General features: G+C 36.4%; 1 protein-coding gene across 2 annotated transcripts in view; it reads right to left on the minus strand.

Annotated features, from left to right (window-relative positions):
- The window catches only part of GABBR2 (gamma-aminobutyric acid type B receptor subunit 2), a 460,554-nt gene that overhangs the window by 231,223 nt on the left and 212,064 nt on the right, over positions 1–17,267 (minus strand). For both annotated transcript variants that reach the window (XM_040084650.2, XM_040084641.2), the window contains exons 4-7: positions 12,897–12,998; positions 7,721–7,786; positions 2,178–2,369; positions 811–1,047 (exon numbers count right to left, since the gene is read on the minus strand). In XM_040084650.2, the coding sequence (XP_039940584.1) occupies positions 811–1,047; positions 2,178–2,369; positions 7,721–7,786; positions 12,897–12,998 (597 nt within the window). The remainder of the gene's footprint in view (positions 1–810; positions 1,048–2,177; positions 2,370–7,720; positions 7,787–12,896; positions 12,999–17,267) is intronic.

Raw genomic sequence — 17,267 nt, forward strand, 5'->3', positions numbered from 1 at the left:
GTTCTAGTAGGTTCCTTGTTGCAGCTCTTGTAAACTCCAAAGACCATTTTCCCTGAAATGGAGTCTGCTTATCTCTCTTGGTGAGCTCTGCACATATGCACCACAAACTTCCGACTGATGTTGCCTCAGATACAATTAAGCAATTAAGACCACACTCCTATTGCCCGTTTTACTCTGCCAAAAGCAAAAAACCTAAGTTTTTTGCAATTGTACAATTGAAATCAGAATGAGGATACTACTGTATACGACTAGTTCTTCTTAAGTCAATGTGAGCATGCTTTGTACTTAACTGTGAAAAAATACAAATGGTAAATAAATTTAAATCACAACTGAAGCATGTTGCAAGAATATCTAGGATGTATAATATCTAGGATGTACAGCACTAGAGATAGAGACAGTGTACTACAACCCATTACCAAACCTAAATGATTGAGAGAAATATGTATCTTCAGATCCCATTCCAGCTACTCCTTAATTTCTAAAATATTTGCTTAAAAGGTCAGCTTACAAAACTTGTGGTTTCCTTCAGACCACTCTGATTTGTTAATTCAGATGACATTCACGCTTAAAAATCTGATAACTGAGGAATTGCACACTGTAATCCCTTGGCACCTGAAGACAGGTAATAAGCAAGGCTGTTAAGGCAACAACATTAATTTTTAATATAAAGTGGAACTGGAAGCTCTGAAGATAGAAGAAATACACAACTGTGCTTCTTTTTCAAGCATACTTAATAATTAATATTTGTTTCAACTACTGACACAGAATCACAACCTTCCTGCATCCCACAATTATCTGATGAGGACTTACCGTTACCCCGAAGAACCTGGTTTCATTCATAGCATTCAGAAAAATTTTGCCAAGTTTGTGATTTGTGTAGTTAAAATCTTCAATTTTTTGGTGCTTGTTGGTGGAATTCAGATAATTCATTGCCCGCTGCAGGGTCCTGGCAATCACCCATATTCCGTCATAGGCATAACCATGAAATTTGCTGGATTGCCCATCACCACGTTTAGCATTGTATTCCTTTTCATACTGCTGTGGAGTCTGCAGTGGAGACAAAATTCAGTTTTACCTCAATACTTAACATTTTACAGAGTTCAATCTAAACCAACACCTCAAACTGCACCCTCCAATTTAGAGACTTGCACAACTAACACAGAAAAGGCCTCCAAAATAAAAATTCAAGAAAGAAAATAAAATTCAAGAAACATGTATATCCTGATTTAGAAAATTCTGGTGAGATTGGGAAGCAGAACTAGGAGACAGACACTGAAAGCAGTTGTACTGCCTCACTATATAAATGACAACTTGCTTTATTTTAATTTTGTACAAAAGGCTCCACTTCAACCAAAACCGTACACTGGTGAGCCATAATAGTAGAACAGAGAATGAGACTGTATCCCTGCAAATCAGTGGTCTGATTACACTTTATAGGATAACACAAATCAAATGACCTTTACTTGAGCAACTGTTTACTCAATATGAAATTTTGAGTGGCAATTTGTCTATATTTTACAAGTTCACTACATTCTGGATGGTGTGCTATCATATGACGAGTTGCCCTTCAGTAAAGATGCCTTTCATGCTCACTCAGCAAGGCATGAAAGGCAGATGGAAAAAAATAAAAAAGATTAAAAGCAGCAAAATCAGGCATGTTTATTCATTGGTCAGAGTTTATATGGATTTTTTCTGTGATAAAATTTTACGTGCTTTATGGAAACACCACATATTTTTATATTTAAAACAAGCCTCCCCTCCTGCTTCCTAGTTCTGGGAGGCATAAATCACCACTCAAATTGGCTGTTTGCAGAATAGGTTTAAATATAAGAGTTTTCTGTTTCTGTGCTCAACTATTTAACTTGAAGTGACACAGCACATGATACTAAAGACTGTAATTAAAACTTTAATATACATTTAAGTATAATGTTCATACTGGAGGAAGAGGGCAGATTTGAAGCAAGGGACATCACTGCTTTCTTACCCTGTAGAGAATTAGATTTGATTTTCAAATATTTTAAAATTGCAGACTAGTGGAAAATGGTGAAACTGACTGTGATGACTGCCAAGTCATTTGGTAGAAGAACCCTTCACTTCCCTCCTTGGTATTTTACTGTGCCAACCCAGCAGTGAGAGAACTGATGGTATAACAAAATAGATGGAAGAAAAATACTGACCCGTCCTGATATAGTCTTATTTGTTTTTGAGCTGAGAGGCTCAAAATCCACTCCAATATAACCTTCCATGGCTGCAAGAAGATTTTTGCTGAGACATTGTGAAGAATTAATCCAGGATTCCCACCAAAGATTTTCATACCACCCTGGAATAATCCACTGATATTTGCTGCCATACATTTCTTCATCATAAGCCTGCAAATAAGAAAAACAGAAAAGATAATGGACATTGTAATAGAGGTATTGAACATAAACCCAATTGCTTTTTGTTAACTGTTTTTTCATTATTAATAAAATTATGGTGTAATTGGGATGCAGAGGTATTTTAAACAGCTTAGACTAATTACTTGCTAATAATGAAGATGCTTTTTGAAGACTCCTGACTTAAGAATTCAGGACATGAAAATTTTCTAAACCCTGTTTTTCTTTCAGTGGATCATTTCTTAAAAACCAGAAAAATGAAACAGAAAAACGAACTGAGGGAATTAAAGAGGAACACAAACTGAAGGCATAGTTTTTCACAGAAAGTTCTTCATAACACAACTATTAAATAAGTGATAAAACCACCATGCTACCACATTTAAACTAAGTTATTATCACCCTTAAATCAATCTAATGACTAGGTTAGCAAGAAAACTTGGATCATAGGCACCATCAAATCACACGTGGCAAATGTAAATTAGTTGCCTGCTAAAAAGCAGACCACAGTAACATTAAGTTAGCAGTTCCTTCTGAGGAGCATGAGTGAATAGTGAATTGATAAAGCAAAATCCTAATGATTTTTTTTCCTCAGGAACAATTGTCTTTATATGAAGTTCTATATTGTTGGAATACTGAATACACCCCACTGTATCCAAGATACTGAGATTACAGTTAAATCCTTTCAATACTTAGCAGATATATATAAGAGGAAACAGAAATACTTTCTTAGTCAGGCACATATGCTGTTGTACCTAAAAGCTGATCTATTCTCAAATATTCTCTTTGATTGGGAAGACTGTTCTAGGAGAAAATTAGCAAATTTTATCTCAGATGTTTCTCTAACTGTCTTGTAACTAGATATTTTTCTTTTGACATTTCAGTCAGACTCCATTTCTAAACTGCAGGTTTCATGCTTATTTGGTTCCTAATATAAGCAATACTTGAGACAGAAGGCCTGAGATAAAAATCCTAATTTTTAGAAATACATGGTACAAGCTTAGAGCTCTTAACAGGAAAATTGCTGTATTTTCACAGGAAATCTTACAGAAAGAGAAAATTATAAGAGTGCAAATAGGACACATTCTGAAATAACTGTTTTGAAGAGTATTCCAAAGATCATACAAAAAGCCTATCAGAGAAATAAAGATCAATAGCAGAATATATGAAATAGGACAACCTCCTAAATATGTTAATACCCAAATTAAAAATGGGCTTTAAATCTGTGAAGTCTATTATAATGGTGCCAGCTCAGTTCATAACAGCATTGTGCACAAAGCAGATTTATTTGGCCCCTGGTTACAGAAGCTTTTGTTCAACTGAAATCAAATTTAGTGCCTTTATATACAATGCTGCTTGAAAGTCCTGTCTGAAACCTGGTGTCTTGCATCTCATACATTACTTATCCACATAAACAGTTTGTCTTTCTCTTGCTCTTTAATTCTGCCCTTCCAGAAACATATCTGCTTCTGTCCTCCTACCCACCTCCCCTCCTGTACAGCTATGGAGACACTGTATTACAGGGCCACCTGTGAGGAAAACAGTAATTCCATCCTGCAGTATTCTTTCTAAGAGAGTTTTCATTATGCAGTTAGGTCATTCAAGACCTTCTAGTGACTCAGTGTTTTTTATCTGACAGTTTTCGAATCATGGGGACACAGACTGACACAGAATGGTGCTTTTAGAGAAGGACAATCTTATGTAGCTTCCCTTGCTCTATAGAGATTAAAGTACCAAATTGTGTGTCGCCAGAAAGTATTGGCTGTGAACTACACTGAAATTAGAGCTGCTGGATATTTTCTGTTTGCATAAGCACTTGTACTGTTTCCTGCATAATCTGTAAATGCCCTGGGAAATGGGCTGAAAATTGAAAGTTTCAAAATAGCCAGAAATTTCATCATGGAAACAAGGGATCATTCCCAACAAGGTTGCCTGAAAGACTGGTTACATTTGCACATTTCTGCAACAATCTGGTTTAAAAAAAAACAAAAACAAAAACAAAAAAACCCCACACTTCAAGAGCTGTCCGCTCTTCGAGATATGGTAGAATGACAGGGCTTGAAGGGTAGACTGGGGAAGGCAAAAGTAGGAAGAAAATCAGCTCCTCCGAAGTTGAGCACCATGACCGTGCAGTCATTTTTCTAGCGACAACACAGCTGATAGTATTCAGACATTTCAGTGTTTGGGTCCCAGAAGACTTACTGCAAAATAATGGGGGGGTTTGCCACCATTTTCTCCCTGTTGATTCTGCTAAATGGAGATTATTTTGATGCTTAAAAGATACAAGTACTTGAAACATGTGGATCTTTCTTGAACTGTTTGAGTGCACATAGACCAATACTTACAAGTTTCAGTTTCTAAGGGCAAGATCTTTTGGCAGAACAAGCTGAAGGTTTGCACATACTTTGTACCACCAGAACAGCATAAAGTAGTCATACATTTTCCTTAATCTTTCTCCCATGCCCTATGCAAAGCCCTGAGTTACAGCCAGGAAACTGGCATGGGCAATTTTTACCCTTGTGAAGCTCTTTTTTATTTTTTTTTTTTCTTTTGAAACATTTCATTTTTGCTTGAATCCATAAATAAACGCTTATTTACAATTAAGAGATTAATGTAAGAGATATTTCTTATGTGTAGTAAACAATTATTGACAATTTGTTGATTGTGGAAGCATTAATTTTTGACCAAAAGGCCCTAATTTCTATTCCAAGAAAACATCACATTCATTCCACTAAGGTGAAAATTAATTATAAAGCTAAGACTTCCCATAGAACTAAAATTGCTCACTGTTTTTGACACTGGTAATAAATGAACAGCTAAGCTTATTTAAATCCTTGTAGGAAATACCTGCCAACATACACTTTGGCTTGAACCAGTCCTGCCCAGTTCTTAAAGTTTGCTACTGAATTATACTATTTTTAATCCATTTTTTGTGTTGGTGTTGATGTTGGTCTCTTCTTCCAAATACAAGGAACAGGAAAAGAGGAAAAATCTGAAGTTGCAATAGGGATGGTTTTGATTGGATATTAGGAAAGACTTCTTCACTGAAAGGATTATCAGGGATCAGGGAAGATGTTGAGTCACCATCATAAGAAGCATTCAAAAGATGCGCAGATGAGGCACTTAGTGACATGGCTTAGTGGTGGACTTGGTAGTACTGGATTAATGGCTGGACTTGATAGTCTTAAAGGTCTTTTACAACCTAAATGATTCTATGATCTTGTGTAAACTCCAATGGATGTCCTGAGGAGACCTCACAGCACACAACTGTTGAATCCAGGCAGAAAAGTGAGGTAGGCTTTAAAGGTTTTACCACCTACATAAGTCATTGCCAAATACTATTTAGGATATAATCACAACAACAACAACACAAAAAAAAGCCTCCAAACCCCCCAAAAAATCTTGCACTAGTGAAAAAGGATTTTCCTTTAACAAATTCAAAGCCTTTTTCTGACTGACATCAGTAACCCTGCAGAATATAACAGGGAATCACAAGTGAAACCTTGTCTGAAGATATATCTGGAAAAAAGGAAAATAAAAAATTGACATATCTAAAATATTGTGCTCTTAGACATATATCTGTAGGAGTGCATGAGTCAACAATATATTTTATGACTAATAACAAGCTTTCTGACATATTGTGGTGCATTAATATATAAACGCCCTGCTTTGAACTGCCCTGTCCTGCATTCAGTCTCCTGCTGAAACTCTCAAATAAATACATTCAAAAAAGCCAAAATACATGATCTTTCAGATTTCTTCGGGCTCCAGAAAAATCCACCTTATTATTTTTGACACTAATGTACTTCAGAAATAGCCATCACGCTTTAAACCGCTGAGGGTTACGCACATTTCCCACATTCACACCAAACTGTAGCCACAGAAAGCTGCGGTTGGCACTCATGTGACAGAGACATCCTCTCCCTGGAACCCTTCAGACAACAGTGATGCAGACTGAAGGACAGCCTGCTCCTCCAAGGAATTCTAGGATTTCTTCAGTGGCCTCACTTGTACATGGATTTGGATGAGAAATGTAACTAGAAATTAAGGGCAACTAAAAATGAGGCCAATCTCTTGCTAATGTTGGATTGGAAGATAATTCTGACCCTCTGCTGGGGAAATGCAGCCCAACCCCAAGAGATCTGAGGAATATCTGGGCTGCAGAAGTACCGTTCTTTCTTCCAGGAATGAAAATATAGGAGATTATCTCTGTCAATCCAATTTAAATGGCAGTACAAAAAGATCTATATACAAAGACCTATCGGAGATGAGAAGAATGAAAAATAAAATAATGTTTTCCATTTCCTTTTCGATGAAAACCGATTTTGTCCCTTCCAAACACACTCTACAATCTCCTTTCCAAATTCTGCCACCAACTGGGACAGCTGCTGAGTAAGAGCCAAAATGCATCTGAGGCACATGTAGCACTCAGATTTTGAACTTCTGCCTTTCTTTTCTTTTCTTTCCAAGGATAGGTAACTGTCTCACTAAGTGAACACTAAAAAAACACCCTTGGAAATTTGGATGCTATCATTAATGCTTTTCCATTATATTTACTGTGTTCTTAGATTAATCTAACTATTCAGACTAAGAATTCAATGCATAGGCCACTAAAACCTTTTTCTTTTGGATTTTTTTCAGGCCTGTACAACTATAGATCCACATTTTAATCCTGTTACTTTTAATGGCAGTAATGGTGGATAAATTTACAGCACATTCACACAAACAAGTGGTGAGGATAGGGAATTTTATGTTTTCTAGCCTTACTGTTATGGTTAAAACCCCTATTTTTTACCAACTAATATTTGCTTTCATGTAATACATGTAAAATGTATGGCAGTCAGGAATGACAACTGTACAATTAGCAATATTTTCAGTAGCAGAAATTACTAGTGTTGCTGAGTTAGGATGTATAGGAACTGGCTTGAATTTCTTATTCTGTAAAAGCAAAACATGCAAAACCACTACACTCAGACATTATCACCAGAACATGGCTCTTGGACAAAATTGAAATCTTGCAGTTCTCTCTCTGTCTGCTGCCACATACACAAGTATTTCCCAGGATCTGATGTGAAGAACAATGCTCAAGTTTGTCTTGGCATTTAATTCCACTACAGGAAAATAATAATAAGAAGAAACTAACCATGCAGACTATGCCTAAATTCCACTGAAATCAAGTACAAAGTATTTTATTGAAAGAGAAATGAAATTAAGCATGTGTAACCTCTCTCAAGGATATAAACCTCCACAAAGCCGGACTCCATGAAGAAATGTTTATGCTCAAGTTATTTTTTATTCAAATGTAGCACATTCTTTAGTCTGATATGTAATTAAATATATTTACTTACACAGCAGAAAACTTTCACAGCCATTTCCTCATCGAACTGGCCAAGGATTATCCGAACGTCATTACCCTGCAGATTGAATAAAACGTGTGGCAGTCAAACACAGTCACAGCTTCCAGACACCACTTTAATTGGCCATTCAGATCTCCCATGCAGGGAGTTAGCACAGATTACAGCTGTAGACAGAATTAGTACAGAACTATTTCATCTTCTAGAAGTTCAAGAACTTGAAGTAATGCAAAAGAAAAAAGAAAGCTGAGGTGTAGACAATGATTGAGCTATAGTACTAAAAAGAGTAAAACTGATAATAGAGTCAAATATTAGTATTCAATAACACTAAAATATCAAATATATTTTTGTTTCCTTGCAATATTTCTTCTGCAGTTTTGCATATTAGAACCAGTTGAAGACATAAACTTATCACTGTCTGCATGAAATAAAACTGTAAAATTAAGAAATTAGATTTGTGAGATCAAATGCCTTGATATTATGCCTGCTTTAGTAATTTTTAAAGGTTTTACTCATAAACCATCTTCTCTGTAGTCACTATAACACATTGTCAGCCTGTTGTCTACTCCCTCCCACCTCCACACATTAAAAAAAAATCATCACCGTTTAAGAACCTACGACTGAAGTCCAAAGACAATTTTACGTTCATACTCCAAAACATATTAAGAGAGTCTTACTAAATTCAGGAGCATATGCAGAAAAATATTTCTCCAGGAACAGGACTAACCTCTTGCTAACATGAAAAATTACTTCTAATATGCATAAAACAGACTTTTATGACTTCACATTACCTTTTCTTTCAGACAAAGGCAGAGTTCTCTGCAAAAGCTTGAGCAAATCTAATTTTTCATTTCTTTCACTTAAGACCTGTTTTGAATTACTAATAGCTCTTTCCCCGTCCAAGGAAAAAAACAAACATATGATTTGGTATGATTTTCAGTGGCAAAAACATTTAAGTTTTAATTAAATCAATTTTTCAAAGATTTTTAGCTCAGATAATTTCACTGTTTATTTCCTGTTCAATAGAAAATATGATGGACAGTGCAATAAGATATTAGAATTCTTCTGTAATTAAAAGCATGAAAACCATATCACTCTTAGCTTGGTTCAAATCAGAAATAATGTAACATGCTTTGCTCATCTGAACCTGTGCATTTTCAGTAAGCCTGCTTCTCTTCATTTTTATATTAGGCACAGACTGATAAAATAATGTAAATCTCTTTCAAGTGGATTAGATCTTTTATAAACAAATCTAACAAGGTTACATGCAACTAAACAAACAAATTACACAAATTACAGCAATAGTATTACAGTTTTTGTAAGGACAATAAATAGATTTAGGAATTATGCAAAAGACCCTCATCTCATCTACTATTTCTTTTTTTCAATTTTAAAAATAATTTGGTTATTCTTGGAATCTCAGCTCTGAGTCACTTGACTGCTCTGAACATAAAAATGCATACAATATTTGGAAAAAGTAGCAGAGTTTGATTAAAAAATAAATGGCAGAGCACCTAACAATTAAACAAGATATAAAGAAATTCCTTTCCATTTTACGTCATAATGAGAACCAATTAAAAAAACAAACATACAAAATAAGTAAATTGTGTGGCTTCATAAATAATAATCCCAGAGTGCACAGGCAGCAATGCTGCCCACTGGCTGTGTGACAATATTCATACTGAAATCAGTGTCTGTGGTGTGTGATTTCACGCCTTAAGACATTGCTTCCACCTGATTATCACATAATTTAGTATGCAATCATAAAACCAAGGAATTGTGGGTCAGAACACATGTAATTTAGGAGCTCATTTATGAAAATGTATACAACAGCTCTTCCTCTTCATGCATTGCAGTCTTCCTTTGTGCAATGATAACACTCCTCAGCCAGCCTCTTCCCCCTGAACTCCATTTTTTGCATCCCTTTCCACATTTTCCCCAAATTTGTTCTTGAAGACTTGCATTCAAGACAGCAAATAAGCCTAGATCCATAGGATGCCAGTCTTGGGTCTGCCGGCTCCATCCCACACAAGAGATGCTGAGGCTTCCAATTCATGCAAGTGCACATAGCTCAAATCCCTTGCAGAGGTTTCATCTGCATGGATAAAGAAGTCTGCACTGAAGTGTATCAGAGCTGGGTTCATGTCAGTGCTCGTGGGTCAAAGTCCACATTACAGACTCATGCAAAGAGATACATCAGATGCTTGCTGGGCATAACTTTTTTACCCTTTCATTCATACTGTTAACTGACTTTAAACCAGCAAGATTTCCTGGCAAGGATATACTGTTCCTTTACACAAACCTTTGCAGAATGATGCAAGTTAACACAGTGGAACTTCCTCATAGGGATCAAAAGAATCACCCACTGGATCCCAGCAAGTGTCAAGTCTCTTTTTTCAGAGAGCTGTAAATTGCTTGCATGGAGCTAAAACATACTTGACAGAAGAGGTTTTAATTAATGGAACTAGGCAGGTGATCTACAAGATGATTAAAAACATCCCAGGGGGAAGGCAACTCCCAAAACTACACTTACATAAAAAGACCAATGTTTAGACTGTTTGCCAGATGGTGAGCTGTCATATTTACTCTTCCCAGAGATTACAGTAGCAATATCAGCATTTAAGCTTTGCCCCTCAGTAAGAAATACATATGTTCCCATATGGACTGAAGCTCAAACAAGAAAATTAAGAACAGTTACTTTCATTTACCCACAGTTGTGGCAAACCCCACATAAAAACATGTTTTATAAATTAAGACTATAGCACAAAATAGAATATAATGATTCTTCTTCTCCCTTCTTTCTTTCACATAGGTGATGCTATTATTTGGCTACTAAATATAAAATGTATTAGGTAGCACCAGGAGCTGAGTAAAATAAACCCTGAAGAGAGTGAGGATCAACACATGTAAGATGCTCTGCTGAGGGATGAAGAACAACTTGTCTCCTCTACTGCCATTTCTAACACCCTCAGACACGAGACACTCTTTAGCCTTTTCAGAGTTTTTGAGTGATGCATATTATGTTGGAATAGGCAGCTATTTGGTTTTTTTTCAGCTTTCAGAGCTTCCTTTCTCTGATCAGATTTTAATCTGTCTCATTTCTAATGAATAACACCACAATGTTGTATTATACAGCTTTCCAGAGAAGGATTGCTACAATATCTCATCTGCCAGGAAAAGTCAATGTCTTGGCAGGCTCTTTATGAGATACCTAAATTGAATAGCTCAGATACTCTGTCTTATTCTCTAACATGCATCTGACAGTCAAGAGGTTATCAATAAATCTACAAAAACCTGGGCAACTTTGACAACAGAGGCAGCCACATGTTCTGCCTTCTAAATGCTTGGATGTCCACTTGAAGAACTATAGATAAGCCTCTGACCTTAGCTATGGAATCACTGGTGGTGAAGGTGAACTAGAGGACATCAACTCCTATCATCATAACATGATGGTAATTCTTTTGTCCTACATGCAAAATACGAAAAAGTTGGAAGCAGAAGCATTATTGCTCTCACAGTTTGTCTGTGCATGCTTAAAATTTTCAAGCATTTGCATGGATGTACAAATCCATCTCTTTCTCTGAACACAAAAATGAGTTTTAAAGATATCCTTATGCTTAAATTTACCTTTTAATTGTGCAGTCAATGCAGTAGAAACTAAGGTGTTATCAAGAGAATTATAAAATATATTTCCGCAAATCATACCAGTTTTTTCTGGTTTACATTCCATAATCATCAATTTCATTAATTTAAATGTGTTTGTGAAAAAAAAAGGTATTTCAGGTAAGCAGATACCAGATATATGAGGTTTACGTGTTGAAGAAAGGAACAAAAATCTTTAGAATTTTAGCTAAATTCTGTTTCTAACATGTACCTAACAACAACTAACCTTATATTTCTGTCCAGAACAAGCAATTTTTCGGATAGTTGGTTATTTATTTTTTTATTAACTTGTTTTGAAGAAGAAATCAAGAGATAACAAATATACTGTTAGTTCAGTCTTCTGGTATTCCCTGCAAAACAGCCCAGTGTGTTGTTGATACAGAGAAAAGCTATAATCACATTGCTTCTTCTGACTTCAAGTCTAAAGATCCATGCTTAAGCACTTTCTTCTTGTTATTCCACCACTGCTAGTCAAAAATGTGGACTTTACTGTAACACCTACTGGAGTCTCTTCAATCCAGATAGGTTTCCAGACAGGAAATACAAACTGGCTTAGACTGCACAGACACAAATGGCTTTCCACAAACATCATCTTAACCGATTAATAAATTAATAATTTAAACATTCAGGCTTACATCTCTAGATTGTGGAAATAATTAAGTGAAATTAGTTTGCCATGCTCCAGAACATTTCCAGCTTCAATAGTGGTCTAGTCTTACACGGATCAATATTCTTGCTTTAATTTTACTTTTTTAAACATCATTTAGTTTATTAAGCTTTTTTTGTAACCCATTTTACACATATTTAAACATTTGAAGGATTGTGGCTTTGATTGTGTGTCATATGTACTTGGTGCCAGAAACAATTTGATCTTCGCCATTTAAAAGTGCTTTCTCCTGCTGTTCAATCATTTTTTTCATGTTCTTGTGCAGTTTAAGATTCATATCTTCTGTGTCTAGTTTATTGCTGGTTGCACTGCATGGTAATGCTAAAATATTGTTTTAATTTTATGAGATGCCAGAAGTCTAATAAATCATTACAATAAGAGAAAGATGGGAAATTATTCTGCTACCAAATTTATTTTTCCTTCCTTTTTTTTTTCTTATGATTCATTTCAAATCATGTCGATGATGTTAGCAAAGAATTCAATTTAATATATGTAATGAAGCTAATGGAAAGAAGCTTAAAAGGGCCCTGGTTCCAAACCTCAAGAATTTTCACACTTGCATCACTATGACTGGGGCTTTAAGTGCAAACATTAAGCTAGCAACAATTTTCTTTATTTAGTATCACTATGGGAACTATTAAAAATATTTACTATACACATAGACCTTCATTAACTTAAGAAGGACTTGGCCCTCAAAATGCCAATTTTTTGATACTTTTATGCAATGGAATGTAGCAATATATCATTCTAACACAAATTTTGTGTTAGAAATAGTTTCTCTTCATAGAAAAAAAATAAATCATCATGACTTTCTCTTTTTCATCAAACAGCAACACATACCTTAAGCTTCTTTACACTTGTGCAGGGATCATTGGAAAAACTCTCAGTATCTGAAATCTCGATGTCTTCACCATAAAGGACGCCAGTCAGATCATTCCTCACCTGTCACAAGTTGAGAAAAAGGCAAACTGGTGAACTGAGAGAGCCGGTGAGAAGGAAGCAGATGGGCTGCACTTATATATGTAATGACAGGCAATGATCTTGACGATGATATATGCACCCACATAGTTTTTTCCATTTCACCTAAAATGTGATCAAAGTGCTATTTACGACCACACCCTGCTATCAATGGCTGTACCATGTAAAGGACTTTACTATGTGTGACAAAAAAAATTTTCACACACTGCCCCACAAACTGGGCTCTCACTCTGTGTCATAGAGATGGAAAATTCTCCTGTACTTCCAGGGCTGTTAGGACCAAAAAGTTAGTTTTAGCCAAAGTGATGTATGAGGCAGCATCAAAGGAAGAGACTCATCAAGGAAACTCTTAAACATTCTCAAGTACTTATTTCAGCTGGTCCTAGCATGAATCAGCAGAGCTTAGCTTACATCACTTAGGGATTGATAAAGCCTGATGAACTCCTCTGTGACCTAACCCTCTCTTAGACCGCTCATCACACCATGGGGCAGCAAGAGGAATAGCTGGCTTGAAGGCGGCACATGCAACCAGCGACTAACATATTTTTTCACCTGTTTAATAGTGCAAGACTGTCCTCTTTGAGCTGTCTAATAGCACAAAGAAGCCAGATAACATACAAAGCAATCTGACTTTCTGATTTAGGGTTTTTTTCCCATGTAATTACTTCAAGGTTTTCTGTCTTAATTGCTGCTGGTTTTCCTCCAGCCATGTGATGGCAAAACCAGTTTCACATTACTATTCCTAATAGATAAGCAAAAATAATTTTAGTCTGCAACATGATTACAGACTGAAATGAAGAGAGTGGCACACCAGTTTTAAGTTAATAGAATTATGACCACATCAATTGCAGTGACTGTCTATTTAATTTGTTTGTAATAACAGAAATAGGAGAAGCAAATCATTGTAAAACAGGAATCCCACATGCAAACAGAAAATAGAGGATGGAAGATATGTGGTATTAAACAGGAGAATTTAAAAACCTGTGTGTCATATGCAGATACTTTCTAGTGATATGGGTCATTTCCTGACAATCATCACTATACCAGCTGCTTTAATTACTTCTCTCATGGCCTTTATGTCATCTTATCCCCTTTAGTCATGCTTTCAAATTACTAAGACACATTTTTTACTTTACAACCTTTTACAATTATTAAAACAAATGGACATATAAGTAACTTTTTATTAAAAATTGTTTTATCTCAGAGAAGCAAGTCAGAGCGGTCAGCTTGCCGAGATTCGAGTTACATCCTTTATCCTTCTGTGATGTTACCAGTTTTTAAACTCATTCTGTGAAAACATGTTCACAAAAAGTAATCAGTAGTTACTTCTTTTTCTGCTTCTACACTAGTGAAATGGAATTATTGCTATTTTAGCTCCAGCAATGCCATTAACTGCTTCTTACAACAGAGGTATTTCTTGATGCAAAGAAAAATTGGGTTTTTTTACAACAAATCATCAGTGATAACAAAACAAACCTCTCCTGATCATAGTTTAAGCAATGTCCAAAATCCTTCTACCTAGTGTAAGAGAGCACTAGAACTATCATTTTCTACTGGCAAAAAGTATAATTTTCCTGACTTAATATCAATGTACTTTCCAAAGGAATACAACTTGTCATATGCTTCTACCCGATGCTGGTCTACTTTCATCTGTATGACAAGATTTTTTTTTTTTTTTAATTCAAATTTGCTTTTTTGAGATTTTCTGACCAAGTCTAATCAGTCTATTAATTGAAGAAAGACTAGATTAACATTACTCAGCTAAACTGAGCAAAACCCAGCTGATTTACCAAATACTGTCTGACCAAATGGTCAAATTAGACGATTATTAGCATAAGAACAATGAAAAAACCCACTTATTAATTATTATTACTACTTATGGACAGGCTTCAGTGGTGGGCACAAGGCTGATGATTATAAAAATTATACTTCAGGCTGTTACTGACTTGTTGGGATTCCATAATTTCAGAACCTTGTGCTTGAGGAATTAAATTCCATAGGTTTGGGGGTTTTTTTTGAGCAGCACTTATTTCAATTCAGCCACTGAGAAATTTCTTTGACGTCTCCCCTGGCTCACCTGCTAGAAGCAAAGTATCTGTGGCTTTCAGAGCTCCTAGACTTTTCATTACCTACTGATTAATCTCCCAAAAGACACACCTTACTAGATTTTTTGCCAAAGTTGAAAACCTTTCCCCTGTATTGCTGGAAGCAGATATTTGCTGTTTTCCAGATGCATGGGCTGTGGAGATTTTGCCAAAAGAAAAGTGTTTCTTTCCCATTATCCCAACAAGATATTAGCAGCTTTGTAAGAATTTACAAGGTTTTTCTAAAACACAAAATTTCTCTTTCAATGCTCTGACCTATGACATGTCATCCTGTGTCCCTGGTCTGGGAGCATTTTTACTGTTTTTCAGTTTTTGCTTCCTCTTTCCATACTTTTTTTCCCCACCAACCTCAGGTTCTTTTCTTCCTTTATAAATACTCTAAATATATCATGGAACAGAAACTTGGTGTTTTCTTTCTACAGAGGTTCTTCACTTCTTTCAGATAAATTAGACAACAGAATCTTCTGATTTGGATTTAAGTCCAAAGTCAGAATTTGCAAAGCCTCACCTCCAGTTTTAGAGCTGCCAATCCTGACGGAAACATTCCTATTTTGGATGAAATCTGTGAAACTGAGAATACAAAATGCTGCATGTTTTGTTTTAGCAGATGCTTGCAGTCCTGGAAAGCGAATCACCAGCAGTTTTAGTACAAGTAGTTTTAGAGCTCAGCAGCAATCGTTTCATTCCACCAACTCCAAGTTAAGAGAACCGTAAACTACTGTGCTTCTGGTTTTTGTTGTGTATGTAAATAGGATAATTTTAACTTTTGGAAACTGCTGTAGAAAGTGGTAACAAAACTGCATTAAGTTTTTATGGGGATCCTCAGCTGCTAAGGAAATTTTGCACCAACTGTAACACAAAAGCAGTGTCATTCCAGGGGGTTTTAGACCCTTGTTAAGAATTCAATGAAGGCTATAGCTCTATGTCTGTTTATATCAACTTTACATACTTTAAGAACAGCAATGTTTCATTTTCCCAAAACTGGAACTGCCAGCCTTGATCATCAATAAACCTGAAAATTTTCACAAACCAGTCAAAGACACTTTTGCACTGGTCTGCCTAAAAAGCTAGATGAAATCAGTATTTCACCATACTACATATTTAATCTGTGTGATCAACTACAAAAATTACTGGGGTGTAAATACATTTACTCAGGAGGAAGTTCCAAAAAATGAAGGGTTTGTAAGGGATGCTTTTGTAGGAAGAAAAGGATGGCCCTTTTTCTTTAGGCAAAAGAGAAGATGGGATGCAAGAGAACTGTCTTGTCTCTCATTCTGCCAGAACTGCTCTTTGATTCAGCTCCTATGACTGAAATAAAGTTTTAAAGTTTGCTCCCAAGTCGGGCTGTACATTTTTCTTCTGAAGTGGATGGCAGCAGTACTTACCTACCTCATAGCTCTTGTATCAAATTTAGTGATGTTTGAGAGGTGAACAACAAAGTCGCTCACACTACACCAGTGAAAGAAGAAATACAGGGATTTTGAGGATTAAAGAACTTGCACTGAAAAGGAAGAAATTTTAATTTCTTTAATCTCTAGCAAATTGAGAGAGTAGATAGAATAAGTAAGTGGGCTGTAAAAAATGGTGAGTCTAGAGGAGATAAAATTGCAACATACTTGTGGTGCGTACCAGAAAGAATGTGAGTGGGTCTAAGAAAAGGAAGAAAATGCTGGGGAGCAGCATGGTCTGTCTCCCTAAGGAAGTGGGGAACAAGTGCACAGACTCTGGAACAGGGACCTCACCAGCCAGCAACCCAGCAAGGGAAGCAGGACAGGCTTAGAGGGAGCAGCCAGTTTCAGCCACGAGGTGACACCTCCACACAAGTTCATGGCAATAAGGCAGGTTCCGTGTAAAGCTGGGAAGTTGATCCACAAGTCTGTAACAGGATCAGGTCTGGTAAAAAATAACCAGGGTCAGACAGAGCCCATGATTGGTAGACAGGTCCATACCAAAATGACAAGACTGGGGACAAGCCTACAGGGTCCCTCCCAGGCATAGCTGTGATGGAGAGAATGAGAAACCAGCACCCCACAGCATCACAAGGGCATGGACTGATGCCACTGAGCTGAGCTGAAATGGGGTCAGGGATGGGGAAGGAGGGGAGGGGGTGGTGCAGCTCTGGGGGCTA

Source organism: Hirundo rustica, chromosome 1 (genome assembly GCF_015227805.2).
Source record: "Hirundo rustica isolate bHirRus1 chromosome 1, bHirRus1.pri.v3, whole genome shotgun sequence".
Lineage (NCBI taxonomy): Eukaryota > Metazoa > Chordata > Aves > Passeriformes > Hirundinidae > Hirundo > Hirundo rustica.